Here is a 27,785-nt window from a genome sequence, read left to right as displayed (position 1 = left end):
CCCGTAGGTACGCGCCGACCCCCCCTGTGTGTACACCCGTGTACGGTGCGTACCCCCCCGTGTACGCTCGAGTCGGACCCCCCCGTGTACGCTCGAGTCGTACCCCCCGTGTACGCTCGAGTCGTACCCCCACCCGTGTATGTACGGTGCGTACCCCCCCGTGTACGCTCGAGTCGGACCCCCCCGTGTACGCTCGAGTCGTACCCCCACCCGTGTATGTACGGTGCGTACCCCCAGCGCGTAGCGCTGGGGGTACGCACCGTACATACACGGGTGGGGGTACGACTCGAGCGTACACGGGGGGGTCCGACTCGAGCGTACACGGGGGGGTCCGACTCGAGCGTACACGGGGGGGTACGCACCGTACATACACGGGTGGGGGTACGACTCGAGCGTACACGGGGGGGTCCGACTCGAGCGTACACGGGGGGGTCCGACTCGAGCACGGGGGGTACGCACCGTACACGGGTGTACACACAGGGGGGGTCGGCGCGTACATACGGGGGCTGGGGGGGGTCGGCGCGTACCTACGGGGGCTGGGGGGGGGTCGGCGCGTACCAACGGGGGCGGGGGGGGGGTCGGCGCGTACCTACGGGGGCTGGGGGGGGTCGGCGCGTACCGGGTTCGTGAAACGCTGCCTGAAAGCGTCCCGACGTCACGTCGCAGCATTCCCGGATCACATTCGTATGTATATTTTCGTCGGTCGGTGTTTTTTACGATTCGTACGGAAATGGTGTTTCCGTGCGAATCGTAATTCCATGTTTGTAAAGTTTTACAACCGGGTACGAGTCGGACGGGGAATTCGCTCCGACCGACGGTTCGTACGCGGTTTTTAACGGATCGTAATCGGCACCTTGATCTTATTGTTTTTACTTTTTCGACACACTTTTGTGGAATGCCCTGTAATGCCACAATTCACGCACCTTTGCTTAATAGCTGGGCATAACTTGCTGTTAGCAAAATGTGATTTGCTGTCACATCTATAGCATCTCCATTTCACAGCACTGTATTGCTTTTTCTTTGTTAACAAACTTGCTGCCAACCTTAGCTATAGTTTCATTGCTAATAACACTCACTTCACTTTTCACTTCTTTGGTGCTCCTACAGCACATTTCAGATTTTCTCACTATAGCTAGAATACTCTCAAGATTGGAATCACCATTCACCCAGAGTCTTTCCTGAACAGTAGAATTGTTCACATGCATGATCACTTGGTCTCTGATTAAACCTTCTTGTGAGACACCAAATTTGCAATCAAGAGATAATGATCGCAAAGCAGACACATAACTATCTACAGATTCATCCATCTGCTGTTTCCTCTGAAAAATGTGTACATGGAAATGCCAATGTAAACTTTAGGTGAAAAATAGCGATCAAAATCTGCAATAACCCTCTCAAATACATTTCTATCACCTTCTCCACCGTCCTTGGGTAACTGATTGAAAGCCCTAAGACCCTCAGGTCCTATGCAGTGTAAAACAATGTCTTTCTTTTGTCCAGCTGACATTTTGCCTTGTACATCTAAAGTTTCGATGTAGTCTAGGAAGTATGCTTTCCATTCTGCTCAACTCATGCAGGGTGTACTATCTGCTGCCCAAAAACACTGCGGTGGTGCTAATGAATAGCTTTGAGCACACATAGTAATGATATTTGAGGTAAAGAGAAGGGAAAAAAACAAGAGAAACAGAAGGAAGAAGGAAAAAAAAAAAAACTAACATGGAAACAGAACTCAAGGCAAAAAAAAATAGCAAATGTCTTTAACAACAGAGGAATTTTAGTCTTTGTTGCCTGAACTTGCAAATGATGGCAACAGGGACTTCACTGGTAAGTGCTTGATCCAGTGTCCATTCTTCACCCTTTGCAAATGCAGCTTCAAAACGTAATCCAAATTCCACTTGTTTTCCTCTTTTAAACAATGTGCTTCCTAGCATGAACTAAATCGCTGACCAATTAAATCCAAAACACACATGCTGATTATGGAGACACTTTGAGAAGAAGAAAAAAAACTGTCCCAAAAAAAATTTAAGAACGCGCCAATAATAATATTCATGAATAGCGCGATACAGTAATTTGTGTTGAAATTGTTTATTAGCATTTACTAAATATATTACAATAGAGACAATATACAGAATTATGTAATACAATAACGTGAATTACATTGCAATTAATGAATAAATAATGAAATATATGAATTACAGAAGGGTGGAGATATTAACTGACTAGAATACAAGTGATACATTAATAAGATGCAAGAAGGAGGAAAGAATACAAGTATGAATAAAACAATAAGCAATTTGATAGAAAAACTCTAATGACAGATGGTAAGATAGAGAGGAAGTTTAAAGCCAAAAGATCAAGAACGTGATATAAGGTGAGGTATAAAATAGCAATCAATTATATGGGAGAAAAAGAAAAAAATATATATATATAATATATATTTAATATATAATATATATATATATATATATAATATATATTTTTATCTTCTCACCTTTATTGCTACAGATTTGCGATACAGTAATTTGAATGAACTCTCAACCAAGACTTTTGCTTTGAATTGGAAAGAATGCTCTTGACACAACGGCAACTCCAAAACGTTACTAAAATATGCCCTGTGCATGTTAGTTTCCAAGCACTCCCGGGAGTATGGCTCCGGAAGAAATATGGTTGACCTCACGTCTGAAATCCTGATTCCACATTAATCACATCACAACGCCCTTAGATCCGTCGTACAAAGAAGGAATCCAGACTGAACGAACATGAAATACCCTTCTATGTCGCTGCGTGGATAGAATATTCAGAGAAACAGCCATTGTCGCTCCTGTAGTTTACCTTTGAAAACAAATATGCGCCAGCTAGTACAGAGCGGTAAGATGCACGGTGATCTCAATTGCGCTGAAAGCAATTAAATTCTCCAACTAACTCAAACTCTAGACGTTGTACCCATTGCACCGTCCACCATAGAAGTTTATAAATAAAAATCCAACTTGTTCGAAAAGGATAATCCACTAAATGTCCATTTCACGCGTGTGGTTCTCATCGGTGGTGCTTGTTTTCCGCTCGTCGCCACATTGTTAAGTATGAAGAGTTGCAGAATAGAGTACTTTATTCATAGAAAGGAAAGCACCACCGGTTACACGTCTTCCCGCTCCGGTAATCTCTCACCAACTGCCTGCACCAAGCCACGGCACCAACCAGATGTTCTAGAATGGAGCATCATGGTCGTGCCATGGTGTGGTCCATTAAAACATAAATACACAACACAGTACTTCTGGGGGACTTGGTTGTGTGGGTTAGAGCTTCTTTAAACTGCCACATTACTCAATAATCTATTGCCTTGCCAGACATTCTAGCCATCGAAATAATCAGCAGCTCTGGCTTAAGGGTAACTGTTTACAACATTTTTGTGAGGGAGACCAAGGGAAGAGTGACCTCACACACATTCAAAATACTAGAATATTACCTTGATCAGTGCTCTAGTATCCAACGTCTAATAGTGACAAGCAATTTGAATACTTAGTTTGAACCTCTGGACAGAGACGATGTCAGCTTAGCATGCAATAAAGATTTGGCATGGGCTATTCCTCCGTTGAATATTGATCCAATTCGCAGATGAACACAAGTTGCCTTACAATTAAAGGCCCTTATAATTAGGCTGCTAATGGTTGACCAACCTCTGAAAGAGTAGGGGTTCATACCTTTAACAAATGATTCCACACCAGTAGGATCGATTAATTCTCATTGATCTTAAGACTCTGGTCATCTGTTATAGATATGACCACAATTCCCTTCCATTGAGTTATTTGCGACTACACCTTTAACCTCTGGTCCATCCCTTTTATCTAAAGAAGTTTCACTGTTGTCTAATAAGCGCCATTTAAAATGGCACCAGTTGGCTTGTTGTCCGAACTTTTTGGTTAGTCTCAGTGCTGATATTACTGATGTTCTGGACTTCAGGAGGGAGGACATGTTCATCCTGACAATCTAATTAATACCCATGAAGTTTCCTTTGATCGCATTGCGAGCTAATCTTTTGTGCCGGCTAAACCTAAAGTGCGCATCGCTCAAACAAGCAATCCCTGGTTTAACAAGGAATGCAGAAAAGTGCAGCATTCACTCGCTAGTGCAATTAGATTGAGAGAGCCTCTTAAAATTTCTTTAGCCAGGAAAGCCTACAAAGTCTCTATTACTCACACCAAGAGGGACTTGATTCCAAGAGATGGAACACTCTCTATGATGCCTGTCTGGTTAAAGACACTATCCTTTTCTGGCAGCATTGAGCGCAAAATGGAGCTAAGGCCCCAATTGAACCTCCAAATAATGTTGTCCCCTCAACCTGGGTCGATTACTTTTATGACTTCTATTCAGACGTTTTAATGACAAATCCCAGTGGTCCTATGATGCCTTCATCTCGCCCACCCTCTTCAAAAGGAATTTTTTGATATTTCAGTTGTGACTGAATCCCTTTCAGTTGTCGCACGTATAGGTTACCAGGGCCGGACAGCATCTCGGCTGATGTCTTTCTAAATAACATTAATTTATGGGCCCGTTACATTTTAAAAATTGCCAACTGCATCGCTGAGGGCAGGAATTCCCAAATCATGGAAAGGCGCTGTCGTCATTCCTATTCACAAAAAAGCAGATGGGTCCTCCCACAATAGTTATAGACTGATTAGCCTAATCGACTGCCTCCAAAAAGTATTTTCTCGAAGATTCAGGACTGGATGACTGATGAAGATATTCTTAGCCCTTACCAAGCGGGTTTCCGGTCCAAGGTCTCCACTATCGACCAGATGTTTAGTTTCCTTTTGATGTATTGGCACATTGTTATCATCAGCAAGGGCTCTTTATATGTTGCATCTGTGGATCTTAGATCTGCTTTCAACTTGGTACCATGGTCTACACTCTGGCAGGCCCTGTATAACATGGAGATGCTGTTAGTTACCTTTTTCTTGGTACGACGTCTTCAAGAGGACAACTTTGCACAAATTAGGTGGGGGAATCAGTGTTGTGCGGAGTATGCCAGGGTTATATCTTGCCCCTTACTCTGTTTTCATTATTTATTAACGATATTGATTCCTTTTTATCGACAGTTGATGCTGATACCGCCTCGTTGGCTGGATCTAAAATGTCTATTCTCTTATTTGCGGATGACACCCTGTTGATCTACATGACCCTGAGTGAGTTACAAAAACTTCTCCATAGTTTTGAGGGGCTCTGTCTCACTCGGGACTTGGAGAGTAGCACAAACAAAGTTGATGTCGTTCAATCCACATACGTCATTCAAGAAACGCATTGTTTTTGGGGGTGCTCTTCTCGGGATGGTGGATTGTTTTACCTACCTGGGCATCATGATTTCTAAAAACATGTCCTGGAACTCTAATCAATCAATCAGGCGTTTGTTGAGCGCGACTACTCACCCATAAGGGTCTCAAGGTGCTGGGGGTGGGTTGGGGGTGCAGGTTCCAGTCCATCAAGGAGGGGGTCTGTCGAAGAGCCAGGTTTGAGGTTTCTTGCGTAAATGGGGAGCGCTGTTGTCTGCCTGAGGTGGAGCGGAAGGACGTCCCAGGCTCTGGTCGCGAGGAAGGAGAAGGAGCGTTCTCCCGATCTGGTCTTTCTGGTGCGGGGGACCATGGCATAGGAGAGCTGGGCTGATTGTAGGGTCCTTTGGTGTGCGTGGAATTTGAGTTGGCTGTTCAGGTAGGCTGGTCCGGTGTCGTGGAGGGCCTTGTGTGCATGGGTGAGCATCTTGAAGGTGACTCTAGCCTCGATGGGGAGCCAGTGGAGTGTGCGCAGGTGCTGGGAGATGTGGCAGTGTCTTGGCAGGTTGAGGACCAGTCTTGCGGCGGCGTACTGGATGTTCTGTAGCTTGCGGGTGAGGTTTTTGTTTATTCCGGCCTAGAGTGTGTTGCTGTAGTCGAGTCTGCTGGTGACCAGGGCGTGAGTGACGATCTTTCTGTGTTCGAGGGGGATCCATTTGAAGGTCTTAAGTAGGAGGCGGAGGGTGTGGAAGCAGGGGGAGTTGATCTGGCGGTCCATTTTGAGCTCGGAGTCCCAGAGGATTCCCAGGTTGTGTGCGTGGTCCGTGGGGGTGGGTGGGCTTCCGAGGGCGGGGGGCTACCAGGTGTCATTCCAGGCATCAGGGTTTGGGCCCATGATGAGTACTTCTGTTTTGTTGGTGTTTAGTTTAGGCCGCTGTTTTTCTTCCATTTGGCGACGGCTTCCATGCCTTCTCGAAAGTTGTGTCTGGTGGTGTTGGGTTCTTTGGATAGGGAGAGGATGAGTTGGGTGTCGTCTGCATATGACACAATGTTGAGTCCGTAGGTTCTGACGATGGGGGTGAGCAGAGCCATGTAGACGTTGAAGAGCGTAGGGCTGAGGGAGGACCACATGGGGACGCCGCAGGTGGTTGGTGTAGGTGTAGGGGTCCGAGAGGAAAGGGGGGAGTCTGACCCGCTGCGTTCTGCCTGTGAGGAAGGAGCGGATCCAGTCGAGGGCCTTGTCATGGATCCCTGCGTCGTGGAGTCTGCGTATTAGGGTACGGTGAGAGACTGTGTCAAACGCTGCTGAGAGGTCGAGGAGGATGAGGGCTACTGCTTCTCCTTTGCCCAGTAGGGTGTGGATGTCGTCTGTTGCACCGAGGAGGACGGTTTCCGTACTGTGGTCTTTTCTGAAGGGAGGAGTTGAGGATGTTGTGCTCTTCGAGGAATGTGGCGAATTGGCTGTTGATGGCTTTCTCGATGACCTTCGCTGGGAACAGGAGCAGGGAGATGGGTGTATAGTTTTTGAGAGTGGTGAGGTCCGCCGAAGGTTTCTTCAGGAGGGGATTGACCTTGGCGTGTTTCCTGTCATCGGGGAACGAGGCGGTCGCCAGGGAGCGGTTGATGGTGTGGCGGAGCATAGGTGCGGTGGTTCTGTTATTTATTTTATTTTTATTTATTTGAAGATGTGGTGGGGGTAGGGGTCCGTGGGGGCCCCGGAGTGGACTGACTTCATTGTCTTCAGTGTGTCTTCGTTGGTGAGGGCCGTCCAGTTGTCAATTGCTGGCTTCAGGGTGTTGGGGGTGGTTGGTGAGGGTTCAGTGTTTTGGTTGTCTTCATCGAATTTGTCGTAGATGCTCTTGATTTTGTGGTGGAATAGGTGCTGAGTTTATCGCAGAGGTCTTGTGAGGGAGGGATGTCAGTAGACTCGCTGGTGGGTTGGGCGAACTCCTTGATGATGTTGAAGAGTTCTTTGCTGTTGTGCGCGTGTGTGGACATTCTGTCTTCAATCGCTTTTTTTGGTGTTCCTCCAGGCCTTTTCGAGGCGGCAGCAAGTGCATCTGGACTTTCAAGGTTCGGTGGTAAACCATCTGGCTTTCTTGGCTTGGGTTGTTGTTTTCCGCGATGGTTGGTGTGGAGTTGCTGAGTGAGGAGGTGAGCTGGTCATTGGTGATTCTGGTCCAGTTTCTTCGTGGGAGCAGGTGCTGGTGTCTGTGGATGGTGGGTGTTCTGAAGGTGAAGTGGACGCATCGATGGTCAGTCCATGGGAGTTCGGTGGTGTGGCTGAAGGTGATAGAGATTCCTGTTGTGAAGAGGGGGTCAAGGGTGTGTCCTGCTGAGTGCGTGTGTTCGGTCACGATCTGGTGGAGTCCAATGTTGTGGAGGTTGTCCAGGAGGGATGTGGTGTTGGGATCCAGTTGGTTGTCGAGGTGGAAGTTGAGGTCTCCCAGAAGAGTGTAGTTGGTGGATGCGATGGCATGCGGGGAGATGATGTCCGTGATGGAGTTGGCGAAAAGTCCACGGTGTTCAGGGGGTCGGTAAATGAGGGTTCCTCGGAGGGTGGTGGTAGGACTGGCCAGTATCTTGAAGTGAAAGTGTTCCATCAGGTCTGTGGGCTCCTCGGGGAGTGTGCTCAGGCGGGGGGTGGATTTGTGGACGATGGCGATTCCTCCTCGGTTTCGGTGAAGAACGCTTCGTCCTTGGTGGTGCTGTTGAGGAGGTCCCACCTCGACAAAGCTGTTTTGAAGTTAAAGCAAACAATGGATGCTCTCTATAAACAGTATTTGTCTTCATACACTAGACACATCTCTCAGGTGCTTCATCTTTATGAGGTCAAGGCCCTGGCTTCTGCTCTATATGGAAAAGAACTGTGGGCTTTTTCCAACTTAGACCCACTTACCATCATGGAGAACAAGTTTATCCGTAACCTAGTTTCTCTCCCTCTCAGCACTCCTTTACACCTGCTTCGCTATGATACGGGCATGAAAAGATCCGTGGGCAAAGCCAGACAACGCCCCTGAGCTAGTCCACTACGCGCTGGCACTACAGGACATAATGGAGGCAGACCAATTCCACAGAGTGACATGGCTCTCAAACATTAGAAAAATCACTTAATCTCCTTGGTTTGTCGAACTCTGGGAACATCTCGCCTCTGCATCCTTCCCGTCTAAGATAGCATTGAAGTCGCTTTACAGGGAAACTGTAGCAACAATTGACTATAGGGAGGCTGTTTCATCCAGGCTGTCTTCTGACTTTTCTTATTTCAAGCCTGTGAGTACATATGAAGCATTCTGGGACATGGTCACTGCTTCTTTAGATCGTAAGTTATACTTTCAGTTTTGAGTGGGCACCTTACCGTTGAGATCTTTTACGGCAAGGTGGTCTACTGTGTCCACAGATATTTGTCCAGCTTGCACAGTCTTGCTGGAGAGTGTTGCCCATGTCTCCTTTGTCTGTCCAACCTATGCTCACCCACACGGCTTTTGGCTTGCCCCTACCTGCAGATGCTTGGGTGTGTGTAACAACCTTGTGGCTCTTTTGAGAGCTTGGAAATCTCCGTTTTTTTAAATGTCTGTGTTTTTCCTTCCTTGGAGGGTACGATTATGGTTTCCCTATGATTTCTAGCATGCGTCTATGCTTGACGATATACAGCACTCATTTGTCTGTTGTTAAATTCTGCAAGTTTTGACAGAAATTAGTAATCCGGTCTCACATGGGCAGGAAAGAGGGAATAAGAGAGGCAGGCAATGTCAGACTTTACTTCGTCTCCAAACTTGGAAGCTTGGTTTACTCTCTGCTTCTGTCCCTTTTTGTTGTAATGAAGACACTGTTGTCTTTGCTGTTCTGAGTAAGAATATTGGGAACTATACTGGCCATATTGTCTGTACAGACAAAAATTAGATCCTGTTGTAATGGCCTCTGATTTGGGAGTCTGTATTACTTGAAAGATTGATGATTTTGTAGAGATCCCAATCAACTGGTAGAGTCAGTATCAGCTTTTGATTGACTGGAGGGGTTCATCCACCTTTCTACAGAAAACATTCTGCCCATAAAAGGGTATGTTCATGATACTGCACTGTATGTCAGGCCTAAAGGTCATGCTTTTGAGTCATCTGTGTTGCATTCGTAATTTGGCAAAAAACATAGATCATGGAATTCACATCAGCATTAAATAAAGAGGCGGAGGCTTGTCCTCCTTCCTTTGGAATAGCCTTGGCTGTATTCTGTCATCCCTCCATTTTTCAATAAAAGGAGCTATGTCACTCAATTGCTGCCAGTCATATCTGGCTACTACGCCTGAAGCAGTTATAAACTTAAGGGCCTCCGCTGCCATCACATTAGCTAGCTTTCCCACTGAGTCACACTTACACCCTTCTCTTTAAGTGGGAGTTGGTAACGGTGTTGCTGGGATTCGGGATTTATGAGGTAATCACTGAATCAGCTCTCACTTGGTTTTGAATGCACGCACGAGCATACTCAGTAGGTTTGTACTTTGTTTCTATATTTGAAACGTTCAGTCGCAGTGGCTGTAGTCTTAATTACAAATACAATTATAAAGACCTTCCTCCCAGGGTAAGAATTGCGTTAGAAGATATATTTGGCTTAAAACCAAAAAGGAAACATATTTTTTCCATATTAGAATCCCAAAGATATGTCTGAGGTGTCTTTTCAACAAGGGCACAGAATCTGCCAATATCATCAGTGGTCTTGCATCGTCTTGTAATATAATTTAATTCCACTCTGAGTCCTTGTCTGCCACATTTGTCTGGAGGCCATCATCTACTCCTGTGTTATCATTACTGTCACAGCCACCAGATGAATCATTGCCTCCTTGGGGTTCTTGTAGATCATGGGTACTCACAAACATTTTCCCGGGGGCCGCAAAGTTTGGTATTTGGTGTGAGTGAGGGCCGTACTGATTCCAGGGGCAAGGGGGATGTAAAGTGGGTGTAGGGGAAGCGAAGCATGTATATTTACTGGCTGAACTCAACTGCACAATGAATGAATCCCAGGTTCTCCACTTGACCAAATTGTGTGACCCTGGGCAATTGTTTTTTTCAAGTTCCCTCCTTTTTCTTCATTATCACATATAAGAGGAACTCGAAATACATGAATTCAAGGCTGCGTGCTGTACAAAACCATCTCCTGTGCTTGGATGTATTCACTAATGGCATTGTGGTTAGGGGGGGAGGTGTTGGAAGCATGAGCGTTTCTAAATTCATGTTTGAAAACCATCACTTTAACAAAATACTTCTGAATGCACTGCTAAAATTTGATTTACTACGGTGAAATAGTTCTGCAGGTCACTTTTTGAATTTGGAAAAGACTCGTTTTTATACATGTTTGCTGTCTTTAAAAATGAAGGTGTACCTAAACTTAAGGAAGTATTTACTTCCTTTTGTTCAACTGCAATTAACCTTTAAATAAGTGCTTGCTGTATATTTAATTTTTCTTTAATGTTAGTGCTAAGTCAAGTAAACAGCAGCCCAGTGCTGCTGCTCAGGGGGCCACATGCAAAAGTCAGGAGAGCCACATGTGGCCCTCGGGCTGTAATTTGAGTATCACTGTTGTAGATCATCACTGCACGCTGAAGACCTATCAATATCACTATTAACATGTACATACTCCACATTTGGGCAAAGTTGTAAAGGCACTTGTTTAAAAGATCTTAACAGGAGTACCCATTTGAGCAATAGATATCGGATGAATAGTTTGCAGTTCCCTACGAGATCCAGACCATGTCAGAGAGATTTCCTTGATACTTCATCCACTGCAGAGCCTGCATTGCCATTGGGCCCAAGTTACAAGCAGGATGCAGGAGGCCATGAGGTCCAACAACCTCAGGGTCATTCTTACCCAAATCCAAGATAGAGGCTGAAAGATCAGTATCAAAGCCTGAATATCCTGGACTCGTCGCTCGGGAGGATAGGCCCAGAACAACTCCTATGAAAAAGAGCATCTGAGAAGGAGGCAGATGTGACTTTTCCAAGTGGATAGTGAACCCCAGTGAGTGCAGAAGGTACGCAGTAGTTTTGAGGTGGAAGATGACTGCCTGAGTCGAGCCCGCCTTTAACAGCCAATCGTTGAGGTAGGGAAAGATGGAACTCCTGACCACCGCAGATGAACTGCAACCACTGCCATCACTTTCACAAGCACCAGAAGGGTGCTGTCAAGGCTGAAGTGGAGCATGGCAAACGGAAAGTGCTGTTGGTCCACCATGAACCACAGGTAACATCTGTGGACTGGCAGGACAGGGATGTGGAAATATGCACCCTGCAACTTTACCATCTAGTCTCCAGGGTCCAGTGCAAACAGAACTGGAGCGAGCATGACCATTTTGAATTTCTCCTTTTTCAGGAAGAGCTTGAGAAGGTGCAGGTCTAGGATAGGACAAAGGCCTCCGTCTTTCTTGGGTGCCAGAAAGTAGCAGGAATAGAAACCACGACCTACTTCTGATGCCGGCACCCTCTCTATGGCTCCCTTGGCCAAGAAAGCTAGCACTTCCTGACGGAGCAAGGAGAGGTGGTCCTCCATTAGCTGGTTGTAAGTGGGTAGCATGGGGGGCACGTGACCACAAAGGGGAGGGAGTAGCCCCTTTGCCCAATTTGCAAAACCCAATGGTCCGATGTTACTGACCTGCAGAGGTGCAGGTGATGCCATATTCTGCCCTTCCACTGGATGACTATGATGGTGGTAGAGCAAACTAAAGGGATTTGGAGGCAGGGGCTGCCAGGGATGGTACACTGGCCCAATTTATGGCTACCTCACCCACATGGTCTCCAGGACCTGCATCCTAGGCCACGAAAGGGCTGGGAAGCCTGTTGGTGGTGGTGGCTTGGAAGGTATGAAGGCAGTTTGAGTCCCCTTCCATGGCCATGAAAGGGAAGGAAGGCCGACTGGGGATGATGAGGCACCATAGACAAGCCGAAGGACCTGGTTGTAGCTCTGCTCTCCTTAAAGCTCTAAGTGCGTTTTCTCTCCTATAAGACGAGACCCATCCGAGGGCATGTTCATAGGTGAGGCTTGGACATCCCCTGAAAAGCCACTGGTTCTCAGCCAGGCATGGCACCGCAAGGCCACCGCCGAAATCGATCTACCTAGAGAGTTGGTTGTATCCAGCCCACATTGTATGATGAACTTTGCTGTGTCTCTCCCATCAGCAATAGCTTGGGAGAGTACAGCTCGTGAATCCACTGAGACCACAGACAGAACTTGCACAACCGAATCCTAGATCATATGGGAATATTGACCCAAAAGGCATGTGATGTTCTCCGACCACAGTGAAAGGTTGGTGGAAGAGATCATTCTCAGGCCAAAGGTATACATCTTTTAGGATTCCCTATCTGGTGGAGTGGTAGGGAAAGTGCCGAGGTTTACCCTAGAGGTGGAGACTTGGACCACCAAGCTCCCCGTGGTGAGGTGCTGGGTAAGGAAACTGGGGTCCCCGGGAGCAGGGGATGGTGGAAGACAATTGCCATATAGACAGGAGCCCCTGTGCAGGGCTTGGACCAGGCCCCAAGTAGGATGTTGGTAAGGGCTTCATTAAAGGGGAGTAAAGGTTCAGAGGGGGTGACTCCCAACTGAAGCACCTCCGTCAAAACATTCATCTTGAATGCCACTGAGGGTGGCTGAAGGTCCAAGTCCTCAGCCACCCTACGCGCCACCATGGAGAGAGAGGCTCCCTCTTCTGTAGCCACGGAAGGATGAGAGACCAAGATAGTGCCAGGTGAGGTGTCTAGCCCACTGGCTTCTGCCAGTTCCTCATACCAGTTGTGCTTGTTTATATTTGCTGGAACCCATAAATGGTCCCCAGATCCCTCCCATTCGTCTCACTCTCTGGGCCTGTCAAAGGCAAAATGCACTGGTTCTGATCCGGAGAGCATGGTACTGGTCGGAGCCAGGACCGGCATTGTCACCTGTCGGCTCTGTGACGGAGTCAGGAATTACGATGGGGATAGCACTGCAATGGGGCATCAGCACTGACTCTAGCAGGGGCCAAGGAAGATCTTGGTCTCGCTGGTGGCTTTTCTCCAGATCCAACATGGGATCCATGGGGCTTGGCTGGCGCCAAGGGAAAACCTGTCAGCGAGGATCTAGTGCGTACCCCTTCCAAGCCCTTGGGTCCCAAAGGTGCTCCAGAGGGGCCAGGCCCCCCAAATATGAGGTGCATGGCCTCATAAAATACTTTAAGCTGGGCAGGGGTCACTCCAGCTCTGGAAAAGTCAGGGAAGAGCTGAGTGGACCATGACGCAGGCTGGACCGAAGCCTGAGACCAGGAGTGCCAAAATTCACACTCCTCTTCAGAAGACTTTGACGGGCACGGCGAAGTCAAATACGTCTTCGACTTCTTATGTTTGTGGGACTTAGCCAGCTTCCACAGCGACTTTGAGTGGAAAGACGATCACCGGCAGTTCTGCAAATGGGCCTTGGATCTTGAGCGTCGCTGGGTCATCCAACATCGGGCTGCGATGCGCTTGAGGGATCACTCCCTCAGCACCTCTGGGTGCATGGCACAGCAGTCCTCGCAGGTATTGGAATTGTGGGCCCTCTCCAAGCACCACAAAGAAACCAAGAGTGGGTCTGTCACAGATATCAGACTGTGACTGATACCACATGGTTTGAGACCAGTCGGTTTCTTAGGGCCATATCCACAAATTTTAGGGATTGTGATTCCCTAATTATGATTCTTTGAGATTCGCAAGTAGGAAATTGCAATTCTGAATGTATGAAACCCATCGAGTTTCATTTAGCGATTCCTAATGGGGTCGCAATCAACCTACCTCATGAATAGTTATGAGGTAGATCACAATTTTCAACCCATTAGGAATTGCGCCAATCACACGGTTGGTGGCCTACTGGGGTCAGCAGATCACCATGTTTGTCATTGCTTTTTCATAAAGCAGCCCTTTTAAAGGAAAACAAGATACGGTAAAAAGAAAAAAACAAACTGTGACGTTTCATTTTATAGGAGCAGGCAGTGGTCCTTTGGATCACTGCATGTACTAACAAAGGGGAAGAGGTCTCTTGGGCACCCCTTTCTATCTGCAAATGGTTACCACCACCCTTGAGGTGTCGGTAAAAAATAAATGTATTGTGACTGTAATTTGGTTGCAAAACATTGATACACACCACTGAGATTCTATGTCAGGACGGGAGGCGAGGATTATGCTTATCTTTCTTCACTTTAATGACAGCAGCCATTTTAAAGTCACCAAAACAAACAACTATTCCCATGAAACATAGGGAATATTACAAGAAAACGATAGTGTCCATGGATAGAGTGTCCCTTGTTCTCTGCACCAATCAGAGGACTCCGAGGTGATGGTAGTCCTCTGTCACTGTCCAATCTCCCTCTTTCTTCGCTGCTTGCAGCCAGATAAGTCCTGTTTTACTTTTCTCTTCGTGATTTCACAGTTTCAATTGATATAGTGTTTGCACTGTTTTAGTTTGTTCCTTCTGAATTTACGGTTTCCTCAATTCTCTTGCGTTTATTTGCTTTGCCTGTTCTCAAGGGGTTTTCTGATTGATTTTTCTCCTCTGGCATTTCTCGAGCCTTCGCGCTCTACTGCCTTTATTGGTACGGCGTGCGCCGGCTGCTGACCGACACGTGCCGTTTATTTCCTGATTTATTGCCTCATTAGGGACTCACGCCACATATTTGTTATTTGTTGGCCTTTTCTGTTACTTTTAATCGCGTTTTGTCAAGCGCGAGTCAGTCGCTACTCGGCTGACTCGCTTCCAGCCGTGGGAGTGTTCCTCCCTAGCAGCTGCGTACTTTGGTGCAGCTCGCGGTGCGTTGTTCCACTGCTTGAGGGCGCATGTGCATATCCTCCTCACTGAGTGCGTTCCTGAGATTCCGCGCATTCAGCGCGTTTTCAATCTCGGAAAGCACTGCAGTGAGCGAGCCTCTGCCTGCCTTTATGCCGCTTGCCGGTCTGTCTCTGCCATTAGGCAGCTGTTTTTTCTTGAACGCCTCCTGAACGCCTTCAAGGTCGGTATCACGCTAAGTGATGCTCTGTGCTGATGGTTCTGCCCAGCCTCTGGGGTCTGTATTTTTAGGCCTGATTAATGCTCCTAGGAGTGTGTATTGCATGCTGCATCCTGCTGGGGGGCCCATTTGTTGGCAGGCAGCACTTTTATTCTAGCACCAGGGCTGTTGGGTCCCAAGGCTTGGTTCCCGAACGCGAGTCCTGCTTGCTAAAGAGTAGGCTGACACCCAGCCCCCCATATTGCGAGGTTACCCCTGTCTCTCAACTCTCCCACTTACCTTGGTAGTGTCTTTTTCGTCTCCTCATGGAATCTTATCAAGACGACCGTTACCTGGATGACCAGTGGGAAGAAGACCCACTCACAGCACTGCAGTGGGATGAAGATTTCTACGACGCAGTGGATTCTTCTATACATAAAGCGGTGGAGCAGGCTATGACCCCCTTAGAAAACCGCCTCTCCCGCAAAATTGAGCTAGCCTGTGATAAATTGGCCAAGGCAGCTCAGGCCATTCCGGCCTCCCTCCCTCCCAGCGGTGCCCCCGCTGCCCCTCAACTGCCTCCCGCCAAGCGAGCCAAAGAAGTGGGGGTTGACACTGATGCCTTCGCTCACCTCAAACAGGCTTTCATAGCTAGCAAACCCGCTCCTGCGACGACCACTACTCTTGGGGACTCTGCTCATGGGGACAATGAGGATGCCGGTCCTTCACGTCCCTGGCGTCCTTCGCAGCCTGCGCCTGCAAATCCTGTACCTGGCGCAGATGATCAGAATCTCTGCGCAGATATGCTAGACCCCGACGACATCTTACACCCTAGATCTTCAGACTGGGCGCCCTGTGGCAAGGTCTCCCAGTACGTCGCCAGCGGCATACGCCGGACATTAGAGGCCTCAGTGCGTAACTGTCTTAGGGTGGAGTGTCCTCGCCCCTTTTTAGAAGGTAAGGTGGTGGCCACCCCAGAAATTGACCCTCGCATGCCGACGTTTTTACAAAAATTCGTAAAGGATCCTAAAAAAGGTATTGATAGGTCTTGGCGGGCTTGCCAAGACAAGCTCCTTGACATTCTTGGGCCCATAACAAAAATCCTCGATATGGCTGAAGCCAAATCGTCGGGAGCCCTGATCTCTCTGGAGAACCAATCATCTTGGGCCCAGCGCGTGGTGGTATTACTGGGGAATGCCAACTGCACCATTTCGACAGAATGGCGAAGATTCTCCTGATAAAAGTGGACCCCAAACTTGGGGACCTGGCGGATTCGGAGGCAGGACCTTTTGCCCAAGGGGGCCTTTTTGGCGAACCCTTTATGAAGGAACTGGGGCGCTTCGTGAATACTTTCACGTCCTTGGACAGGGCGCAAACTTCTATACGCAAGGTCTTTCGTCCTTGGGTTATCCGAGGGGCCGGACGAGGTAGGGGCCGCTCATCTGGCCGTCCTACAGCAGAGAGGAGGCTCCAACCAAGCATCTTACCAGGATCAAGCCAGATTTGGCAACTTCTACCCTAACAGGGGACGGCGAGGAAAGAACCGTGGTGGTAGAGGTGGCGGCGGCACCTCCACTTCTTCCGGTGAGTGTTCTCCCTTCTTCCCATCTAAAAGTGGGGAGCCAGCTGGCGCATTTTTTCCAGGCCTGGACTTCTGTCACAGGAGATGCATGGATACTCCAAACTGTCTGAGGGTTTCATATAGAGTTTCTCTGGGAACCCTTCCAACCGGCTCCGCCGTATCATGTGGTGTTCTCAGCAACGGACGATGCTTTGGTTGACCAAGAGGTTCAGTCTCTTTTGCACAAAGGAGCGGTCGTACAAACCACTCCCCATGCTCGCGGCTTCATCAGCAATCTTTTTGTGGTGGACAAGGTGGACGGGGGCTAGAGGCCCGTCATCAATTTGCGCGAGTTCAACGAGTGGCTGGTTTACCGCCACTTCAAGATGGAGGGAATCCATCTTCTTCGCAATCTTCTCAGGCCGAACGACTGGATATCGCGTCTCGACCTAAAAGACGCATATCTGACCATACCAATTTTTCCTCCACACCGGAGATTCCTGCAGTTTCTTTGGCGAGACAAGGTGTACGAATTCACCACACTCCCTTTCGGTCTATCCTCCGCTCCTTGGTGCTTCACCAAGGTACTGCGTCCGGTGATCGAACGTCTGCGTGCGTCCGGGATGCGGCTTATAGTTTATTTGGACAACATTTTACTCATGGTGCAATGCCCCAGTACTCTGTCTCAACAGCTTCACAGAGCGGTCAATCTGCTCCAAAGCCTGGGCTTTGTGATCAACGAGGCAAAATCCATGCTCGCTCCATCCCAGAAGGTTGTTTTCCTAGGGTTTTCCATCGACTCCGTAGCTGCTACTCTCAGCCTTCCCTCCCGGAAGATGATGAAAATCCGTCACAAACTGAGGAGAGCTCTCACCCAACACCAGCTCTCCCTCAGACAGGTAGCCCGCATTGTGGGTCTTCTTTCGGTGTGGATTCAAGCTATTTTTCCAAGTCCCCTCCATTACGGGGCCTTGCAACGCCCAACACCTTCGCAAAGGCCTCTCCTACTCTCAGAAGGTGTCCCTCTCTGCGGAAGCCAGAGAGGAGATACAATGGTAGCTTTCCAACATGGAAGTCTGGAATGGACGTGCGATCTTTGGTTCTGCGCCAGATATCGTTATCGAGTCAGATGCCAGCAGATCAGGCTGGAACGCGCGATGTGGCGGGTTCACAACAGGAGGTGTGTGGTCTCCTCTGGAGCAACAGTTGCACATCAACTGTCTGGAACTTTCAGTGGGATCGTTTGCGATCCAATGTTGGACCAAAGACTCGGTACGATCTTGTGTCCTGCTCAAGATGGACAACATATCAGCCGTCCGGTACATCAACCATCTTGGGGGCACGTGCTTGAGGGCTCTCTCGGACATGGCAGCGAACTTTTGGAAATACTGTCTGGACCATCATGTGTCCGTGACGGTGGAATACCTTCCGGGTCGGGACAACCAGATCGCGGACTTTCAATCTCGCCATTTCCACGACGGCAGTCCCTGGAAATTGCACCCGGGGGTTTTCGCAGATCTCCAGTCCCTCTGGGGTCCTTTTTCAGTTGACGTCTTTGCCTCTCACTTGATCACCAACTGCCCAAGTTCTTCAGTTGGAGACTGGATCCTCTGGCAGCGCAGACAGAAGCATTTCTTCAGAATTGGCGGGAGGAACAAGACTATGCCTTTCCCCCATTTGCCATGCTCACGAGGGTCTCAGCCCAGGTGCAACGCCAGAATGGGGACGTGGTTCTCATTTCCCCAATCTGGTGGTCTCAAGTGTGGTTTCCGGTTCTTCTGGAACTTTCTTGGGATTCTCCAATCCCACACCCCCTCTTTCCGACTCTGCTTCTCAATCCGGACGGAGTACCTCATCCATTGATAGAGCAGGGCTCTCTCGCCCTCATGGCATGGAGGATTACAGGGACGCTGGGCGGTCCCAGGCCTTTCGGGAGCGGCTGAGAAATTCATGTCGAAGGCTTGGGCCGACAGCACCGTCAAGCGCTACCGCTCCACCTGGAGGAGGTGGTATCGTTGGTGTGTGCGACGGAGTCTCAATCCCGTGACAACGGATGTGACCTTTAGTCTGAATTTTGGGCCCTCTCTGGCAGAGGAGGGCTTGGCTTATAGGACTATCAACACCTTCCACCTTCCACACACCATCTCGGCGGGTCATACCATGGTTGACAGGTCCCCTGTGGGCGAACATCCCTTGGTCTGCCGTCTCCTTCACGGCATCCGTCTCTCGCTACCGCCTGCACCTCGTTATTTTCAGCTTTGGGATGTTAACCAGGTCTTAAATTTGTTTCTGTCTTCGCAGCCGAACAGGTTCCTCTCTAGGAAAGAACTGTCAGCAAAATTGGCGATGCTTCTTTGCCTTATCTCATGCAGAAGTGTTTCGGATGTCAGAGCCCTTGATATTTCCAGTAGAATTTTTTCCCCCACGGGGGTCACTTTTACAATTCGGAGACGAACGAAGTGTGGGACAAGATCCATTTCTTATCCGGCGTTCCCGGATTCTCCGAAGCTGTGTGTGGTTGCTTGCCTTAAAGCATATGAAGAAATGTCCGAGGAGTTTCGTCCTCCGGGAGAGCAGCAATTACTCCTTGCGCTTATAAAACCTCATAAGGCGGTTTCTTCCCCCACCATTGCCCAGTGCGTAAGGTGGGTCATGCAAGAAGCTGGAATCGACCTTCGAACCTCCTGTGCTCACAAGATACGTGAAGTCTCTAGGCTGGCTGGCCTTCAGCGACGAAAGAGGGAGATTGGACAGTGACAGAGGACTACCATCACCTCGGAGGCCTGTGATTGGTGCAGAGAACAAGGGACACTCTATCCATGGACACTCTATTGTTTGCTTGTGATATTCCCTATGTTTCATGGGAATAGTTGTTTGTTTTGGTGACTTTAAAATGGCTGCTGTCATTAACCCCTTCAGTGCCACGCCCTTTCCCCGCCCTGTGCCGGGCGTTACATTAGCGGGCGGGGTTCATGACGAGATAGTCTCGTCATGGGGACAGCGCAACCGTGCTCCATGACGAGACTATCTCGTCATGGGCACAGAAGAGGTTAAAGTGAAGAAAGATAAAGCATAATCCTCGCCTCCGAGTCCTTAATAGAATTGAAACTTTCCATTACCATAGCTAGGAAATTTTTCATTCTGTTTTAGGAAGGGATGCCCTAAACACGCCCCTTTCAAATACCGAATCACTACATACAACCTGCGATCCAGTAACATGTTACTGAATCGCAATTTGTGCTCTGTACATATGTAAAAGCATTTTTGCAGTCGGAAAATGCCCGATTCTGCGAATAGGGTTGTTACCCACTGCAACAATGCTTTTGTACATATGGCCCTTGGTCATTTAGACAGTTTCGCTTATTTTGTTCTTGGCACTTGAAGTACAGAAACCTTCTTTCCTCCCCATGTTTGAAGGTTATTGTGAAGAGAAACCTAAAAGACGTAAACCAAACAGAGACCAGGTGCAGGAGAAACATTTGTTTCACAACACGAGAGAACAAGATGAAACAAACAAGATGTTTTTATGCTTTTTGAAGGAAAACCCAGAATGCAAACTTTTCCTAGGTAGAGATCAGGCAAGAGCAATCAACTTATCCGGTCTTAAAGGATGGAAAATGATTTTCTCAAGAGTACACTAGATCTTCATGTCCACATCAGGCACAAGGCCTGTGAATTTTGTGAGCACAAGAGCTCCAAGGGCACAGTTTCTCAGGCACAAATGGGGCAAAATGGAGCAGAAACTGCTTACCACCTGTAGCTGAGGGTTAGGACGGAATCTGGAGAAAGGCTGACCAAAATGAAGAAAAAATGCTTTTAGAAGAAAAAGGCAAAAACAACAATTGATGGACAGAATGCAGAACAATGTCATACATTCACCCCAGTACAGAGATCTGGGCCTAAATCCATCGTTTTTTTGCTCACCATGCCGTTCCAGTTTGAACCCAGCCATATGCAAATCAGTCTTGACCCTGTGCCTCATGGGAACAGTCCAGCCCGAACTGCCAAGCCAGGTCCTCACTGAACTGGAAACAAGTATCCTAGGACCGGTTTCGGGGTTTCACCCCTCTTCAGCCAGGATAGCTTGATTCCAGTGGCATGGAGAGCAAGGGACCCACGTCTGGGCATACCCTTCCCACTCGGGGTGACAAATGCAAAAACAACAATTGATGGACAGAATGCAGAACAATGTCATACATTCACCCCAGTACAGAGATCTGGGCCTAAATCCATCGTTTTGTTGCTCACCATGCCATTCCAGTTTGAACCCAGCCATATGCAAATCAGTCTTGACCCTGTGCCTCATGGGAACAGTCCAGCCCGAACTGCCAAGCCAGGTCCTCACTGAACTGGAAACAAGTATCCTAGGACCGGTTTCGGGGTTTCACCCCTCTTCAGCCAGGATAGCTTGATTCCAGTGGCATGGAGAGCAAGGGACCCACGTCTGGGCATACCCTTCCCACTCGGGGTGACAAATGCAAAAACAACAATTGATGGACAGAATGCAGAACAATGTCATACATTCACCCCAGTACAGAGATCTGGGCCTAAATCCATCGTTTTTTTGCTCACCATGCAGTTCCAGTTTGAACCCAGCCATATGCAAATCAGTCTTGACCCTGTGCCTCATGGGAACAGTCCAGCCCGAACTGCCAAGCCAGGTCCTCACTGAACTGGAAACAAGTATCCTAGGACCGGTTTCGGGGTTTCACCCCTCTTCAGCCAGGATAGCTTGACTCCAGTGGCATGGAGAGCAAGGGACCCACGTCTGGGCATACCCTTCCCACTCGGGGGGACAAATGCAAAAACAAAAATTGATGGACAGAATGCAGAACAATGTCATACATTCACCCCAGTACAGAGATCTGGGCCTAAATCCATCGTTTTTTTGCTCACCATGCCGTTCCAGTTTGAAATGTCTGCATTGTCAGCATTCCGTCCATCATTTGTTTGTTGTAACGCTTTTCGCCCTAAGTGGGATGGGTATTCCCAGACGTGGGACCCGTGCTCACTACGCCACTGGAGTCAAGCTATCCTGGCTGATGACGGCTGATAGCCAGAAACCGGTCCTGGGATGCTTGATTCCGGTCCAGGGAAGACATGGCTTGGCAGTTCGGGCTGGACTGTTCCCATGAGGCACAGGGTCAAGACTGATTTGCATATGGCCATGTCTAAACTGGGGTGGTGTAGTGGGCAAAAGAACGATGGATTTAACCCAGATCTCTTGACTGGGGGAGAATGTCTGCATTGTCAGCATTTCGTCCATCATTTGTTTGTTGTAACGCTTTTCGCCCTAAGTGGGATGGGTATTCCCAGACGTGGGACCCGTGCTCACTACGCCACTGGAGTCGAGCTATCCTGGCTGATGACGGCTGATAGCCAGAAACCGGTCCTGGGATGCTTGATTCCGGTCCAGGGAAGACATGGCTTGGCAGTTCGGGCTGGACTGTTCCCATGAGGCACAGGGTCAAGACTGATTTGCATATGGCCATGTCTAAACTGGGGTGGTGTAGTGGGCAAAAGAACGATGGATTTAACCCAGATCTCTTGACTGGGGGAGAATGTCTGCATTGTCAGCATTCCGTCCATCATTTGTTTGTTGTAACGCTTTTCGCCCTAAGTGGGATGGGTATTCCCAGACGTGGGACCCGTGCTCACTACGCCACTGGAGTCAAGCTATCCTGGCTGATGACGGCTGATAGCCAGAAACCGGTCCTGGGATGCTTGATTCCGGTCCAGGGAAGACATGGCTTGGCAGTTCGGGCTGGACTGTTCCCATGAGGCACAGGGTCAAGACTGATTTGCATATGGCCATGTCTAAACTGGGGTGGTGTAGTGGGCAAAAGAACGATGGATTTAACCCAGATCTCTTGACTGGGGGAGAATGTCTGCATTGTCAGCATTCCATCCATCATTTGTTTGTTGTAACGCTTTAGAAGAAAAAGAGCAGAGCTCTGTGGGTTTCCTGTTAACAGCTTGATAACAGTAGAAAGTATGAGCAGCTGAGCCTCTGTGATGAGTTGAAGCTCTGTGTCTAGCCACCTGATTGGCCAGAAATAGGGTCATAAAATGAGGTGGACAGAAAGCATGTTGTCTTTGACTGTTTCAGTGTCATTTAAGTATGTATTGAACACTACTGTATTAAGAATGACCACCAAGAACTACCAGCCTGTCGATGTGGAATATTCAAGTATGTGAATCTAATGTTAGCGAAGCAAACAGTGCCCCTTCTGTGAGCCTGTCAAGAGGCAACTTTGCTCAGCCATGGCCAGGACTGACCCCTCTGGTGATGTCCTAACTGATTACTCTCAAGTTTTATAATGGAGGAGGAAGATGAGTGATCCTGATCAGGGGTGGTTTCCATTGAAGCTAAGGGCACTGTTGGTATTCCTCAGAGGATGCAATGTAATACATTTTGTGTCTGTGTCTTTCCCGTGAATTATGGAGCAGATGGCAACCCTAAGGGTGAATGAGCCTGTGACAGTAAGCACAACATAATTTAAACATACCTTGAAGTTGGGGACTCCACGCTGACCTGAGAGGCCCTGTATGCCCAGAAAGAAAAAGATAATTAATTACATAAACACAATTAATGGTCAACATGAGACAAATGCTACATTTGTAATCTGGGATTACAGATGCCACCATTTACAGGATTCTTTGGCAAGACTCTGGGACCCATCTTCACCCTCTCGGACAAACTCAGAACCTTATTCCACCTAGGTTGCAGATCTGAGATCAGACTCTGGGACCTCTGATTTGCCTCTGTTATGCAGCCAAGTCAGCCGGAATTCCAGATAACCTTGTTGAACTGCCACATCATAGACTGTCACCATTTATTTTACTGGCATGCACCTGGGAACATTTGTAAGAAACCTGCAAAAAATCTGCTAGCCTGGTGGACCATGCTGGTGAATTATTCACGTATGCAACATATGTTCCCTGGTGGTCTGGAAACTGGACACATTTCAGGATTGCCTTTCCAATGGAAGCTGATATAAAGTTGTGTGGCCTATCAACTTGCACATCACTTCCAGTTAAATAACCTCCTAGACAATTTTCAATTAGAGTTTAGAAATGGCTAGAGCACAGAGATTGCTCTTTAACAAGTTATGGACAATCCTATCCACTTCCTTGACTCGGGAAAAAAATAAGTTACTTATCTGTAAATATAGTTCTCCAGTTTTGGAAGCTTTCATAGATTCACATGCTTGAATCATTCCCCGTCATCATGATGGGAGTTCCTGGTACTTTAAAATACTAGTAGTAGCAGTAGTAGTAGTAGTACACTGATAGGTATAGACCAGAGAAAGGCCCAGGCCTCCTAGTTTATTAACCTATCCTAGTCATTATTAAAAAAGAAACCAAAGCTTTGCCTTAGCCAATCAGCATGAATCACACTCTAGAACACACCTGAGAGAAGCTCGGAAACTCAGATTTTCGAGCACTAGTGCTAGCGTTACTATACTGAGATAGATGAAGGTGAGCTGCCCCGGGGAGGAGGGTGGGTCGCATGTGAATCTATCAAAGCTTCCAATACTGGAGAACTATAGTTACAGGTAAGTAACTTATTTCTAACTCCAGTATTGGAACTTTCATAGATTCACATGCTTGAATCAGAATAGCAAGCAGTTGAGTATTACATTTAACATAACAGTGAACAGCTTAACAGGAATATGCATCACCAAAATCTGCAAATAATCACTAAATACGACAACCATAATCATATTAATAACAATCAAGGAATAAACTCCTTTAAGCTTTAAGCAGAGTAAATGGTTTACACTACGGAAATGTGATACAGTAATAGAAGTGGGTGGGTAGACAGGGGTGGCTCACGTCAGTGAAATAGATGCCGTAGTACTGCCTGGTCCACCGCCATGTCCTTTAGGACTGCTGAATCCAAGCAGTGGTGTCTAGTAAATGTGTGTCTATTCTTTCACGTTGCTGCACAGCAAATTTCCAGGAGTAACACTCCCGCAAATAAAGCTGTAGACGTAGACACAGCCCTCGTGGAATGGGCTTGAACTCTAGAAGACAGTGGTCGGCCTGCTTTGTGGTGGCAATATTGAATCGCACTTGAGATCCATCTAGAGATACTCTGTTTGGAGAGTGGGAAACCTTTTCTTGGAGCGCTGTATGCGACAAATATTGTGAAGTCTTGCAAACAGCTTGTGTCTTTTGCAGATAAATCTTTAGGCAATGCCTGACATCCAATGAATGAACAGCTCTTTCAGCAGTTGACGATGGATTCGGGAAGAAAGTCTTTAGTACCACAGGCTCATTCAGGTGGAAATCCGATGGAACTTTGGGTATGAACTTTGGATTTGTGAGGAGTAGAACTCCATCAGTCTTGAATTGCAAAAAGGATCCCTCTATAACAAAATCCTGTATCTCCCTGACCCATCTGGCTGTGCTCAGGGCAAGAAGTAAAGCCAACATCTATGAGAGGAACTTGATCTCTGCTTTGTGAATTGGATCGAAAGGAGATGTCATCAATTGAGAAAGAACAGTGTACGAAACAGTCCTTTGAGGAACTCCTTTATTGTTCTAGAAGACCACAAAGGTGGATAATAATGTGATCTTCCATAACGGAAAATGGCCACAAAGTGAACCTTTATCGAGCTATGCGCCAAACCTGATTTCGCTAGCTGTAAAAGGTAAGGTAAGACCTGCTCTGGAGAGGAGGATAGCGGCTGTATCCCTGCTTGATGGCACCAGTTGTAGAAACGCTTCCATTTGAGATGGTACGTTTTGTTGGTACTGTTCAAGTGCTGGAACTCATTGAATTCAGAAGCCATGCCAATAAGTGAAGGTTCCTGGGGTCCGGGTGTAGAATCTGTCCCTGGTTCATCGTCAAGAAGATTGGGAAACACTGGATGTCGGAAGTGCTGGACCTGGGAAAGAAGAAGCAGTTCTGTGTACCAGTGTTGACTTGGCCATGCTGGAGCAATGAGGATCAGTTTGCATGGTTCAATCTTCATCGTCCTCAAAGCTCTTGGAAGAAGGGGAATGGGAGGAAAAGTGTAAGCAAAGATGCCAGACCATGGAATTGAAAAGGCATTCCCCCCATGACCCCTGTTGGGGATGCCAACTTGCATAGTACTGGCATTTGCTGTTCTGGGGAGTTGTGAATAAGTCCAATTCTGGTGAGCCCCACCGCAGGAAGATGCTGTGCAGGGTTTGCTTGTGCAATTCCCACTAGTGGCACGATGATGTGAGCCTGCTGAGTGTGTTCGCAATCTTGTTTTGTCGTCCTGGAACACGTTCTGCTAGATTCTGTGAATTATAGCCCATTTCCACAACTTCTGTGCTTCCCTGGAAAGCTGGTGAGATCTTGTACCTCCCTGTTTGTTTATATAGTGCATTGTTGTGGTATTGTCCGTATGCACCAGCACTGATGAATGCTGTATCCTGGGAAGAAAAGCCTGGAGGTCTAGATGTACCGCTCCTAGTTCCAATAAATTTATATGGGATTAACTTTGAGTCCGATGCCACTTGCCACTCACTTGAAGCTCATTGAGATAAGCTGCCCATCCCTCCAGTGACGCATCTGTAGTAATCACGAAGGGTGCCGCCATATGTTGGGTAGACAGCCGTGCTGACGGGTTTTGACTGCCCACCACTCCAAGGCTTTTAGCATGCGTGGAATTATCTTGATGATGTCGTTGAAAGAGCCTTTAGATTGTGCCCACTGCTTGTCCAGTTCCTCCTGCATGGGTCGCATCTTGAGGCGGCAGAATGGGATCAGTGGTATTGCATGATGACATCATACCCAAGAGAGACTTGTTCAGTCACACTGAAAGAGACTTTTTTCTTCTAATGGATTTTGTGAGCATGAGAAGCCAGTGTTGGCGTTCCTCTGAAGGATAAACCTTTAAGCACATGGAGTCTAACTTGGCCCCCAGGAAGACAACCGTTTGCAATAGGTTCTGTCTAGATTTTTGTAGATTGAGAGTGAGACCCAGCCGCCGGAAGAGAACTGTGCAGGCCTTTGTAGATGCTTGCGCTGCTGATTTGGAAGGTGCCTTTATCAGCCAGTCATCCAGTTACGGGAAGACTTGATGTTGATGCTGTCTGAGAATTGCTGCGACCGGAGCAAGGCACTTCTTAAAATTCTGGGTGCAGATTTGAGACCGAAGGGAAGCACCTTGAATTAGAAGTGACATCCGGCAACCAAAGACCTCAGATATTTCCTGTGCCTTGGGTGAATGGGTATGTGGAAATAAGTGTCTTGGAGGTCTAATGAGGTCATGAAATCGCACTGGTTTCGGAGCTTCAGAACCTCTTGCAACCTGATCATCCAAAATTATTGTTTTTTTCAAGTAGACGTTGAGACTTCTTAGGTCTCAAATTGGTTGTCACTTCCTTAGCTTCTGTGGGAGACTGAGACCATCTTGATCGCTCCTTTTTGGAGCATGGCTTTGACCTCTTGTTGAAGAGCCTTGAGATGCTTCTGGTGGAAGGGTTGTGGTGGGGTTGTTGGGGATTTTTGGATAAACTCCAGTGTATTTCCAAATTACACAAGGTGAAGAACCCACCGGTCTGTAGTAATAGTTTTCCATTGCTGAAGGTGGTTTGAAAACTTGCCAGCAAGATATGAGGTTTTTGATGGGAGAAATTGAGGAGAATGCAGTGGAGAAGTTGGAGCCGGAGCCTGTACCATATAATTGTCAATGCGCAATGTCTTTGCTTGCCAGTACTGATACCCCTGTTTGATCTGATGTCTGAGGAGGCTGTCTTAGTTGGAATTGGAAACGGTAAGATTGATTATTCGATGAGTATGCTGGGAATCGATATTGCTGATACCCCCTATAGGAAGGTGCCCTCTTCCTCTGGATCCCCAAAAAGGAGTTTTCACGAGCTGCAACATCCTCAAAGACTTGGCGTTATCCATGTCTGCCTTTATGGTTTTAAGGGATTACTCTACCTGACATCCAAAGAGATCTTCTCTGTCATATGGTAGGTCTAAGATCTTATTCTGAACCTCTGGGTG

At 47.7% G+C, this 27,785-nt stretch overlaps 1 protein-coding gene across 2 annotated transcripts in view; it reads right to left on the bottom strand.

The window, feature by feature from the left end:
• Positions 1-27,785, bottom strand: part of LOC146785119 (uncharacterized) — a 578,200-nt gene that overhangs the window by 228,917 nt on the left and 321,498 nt on the right. For both annotated transcript variants that reach the window (XM_085633808.1, XM_085633809.1), the window contains exon 24: positions 23,299-23,334. In XM_085633808.1, the coding sequence (XP_085489934.1) occupies positions 23,299-23,334 (36 nt within the window). The remainder of the gene's footprint in view (positions 1-23,298; positions 23,335-27,785) is intronic.

This window comes from Triturus cristatus, chromosome 11 (genome assembly GCF_964204655.1).
Source record: "Triturus cristatus chromosome 11, aTriCri1.1, whole genome shotgun sequence".
NCBI classification, from domain to species: domain Eukaryota; kingdom Metazoa; phylum Chordata; class Amphibia; order Caudata; family Salamandridae; genus Triturus; species Triturus cristatus.
The sequence above is the reverse complement of the archived record's forward strand: the minus strand, read 5'-3'. Positions and strand labels throughout refer to the sequence as shown.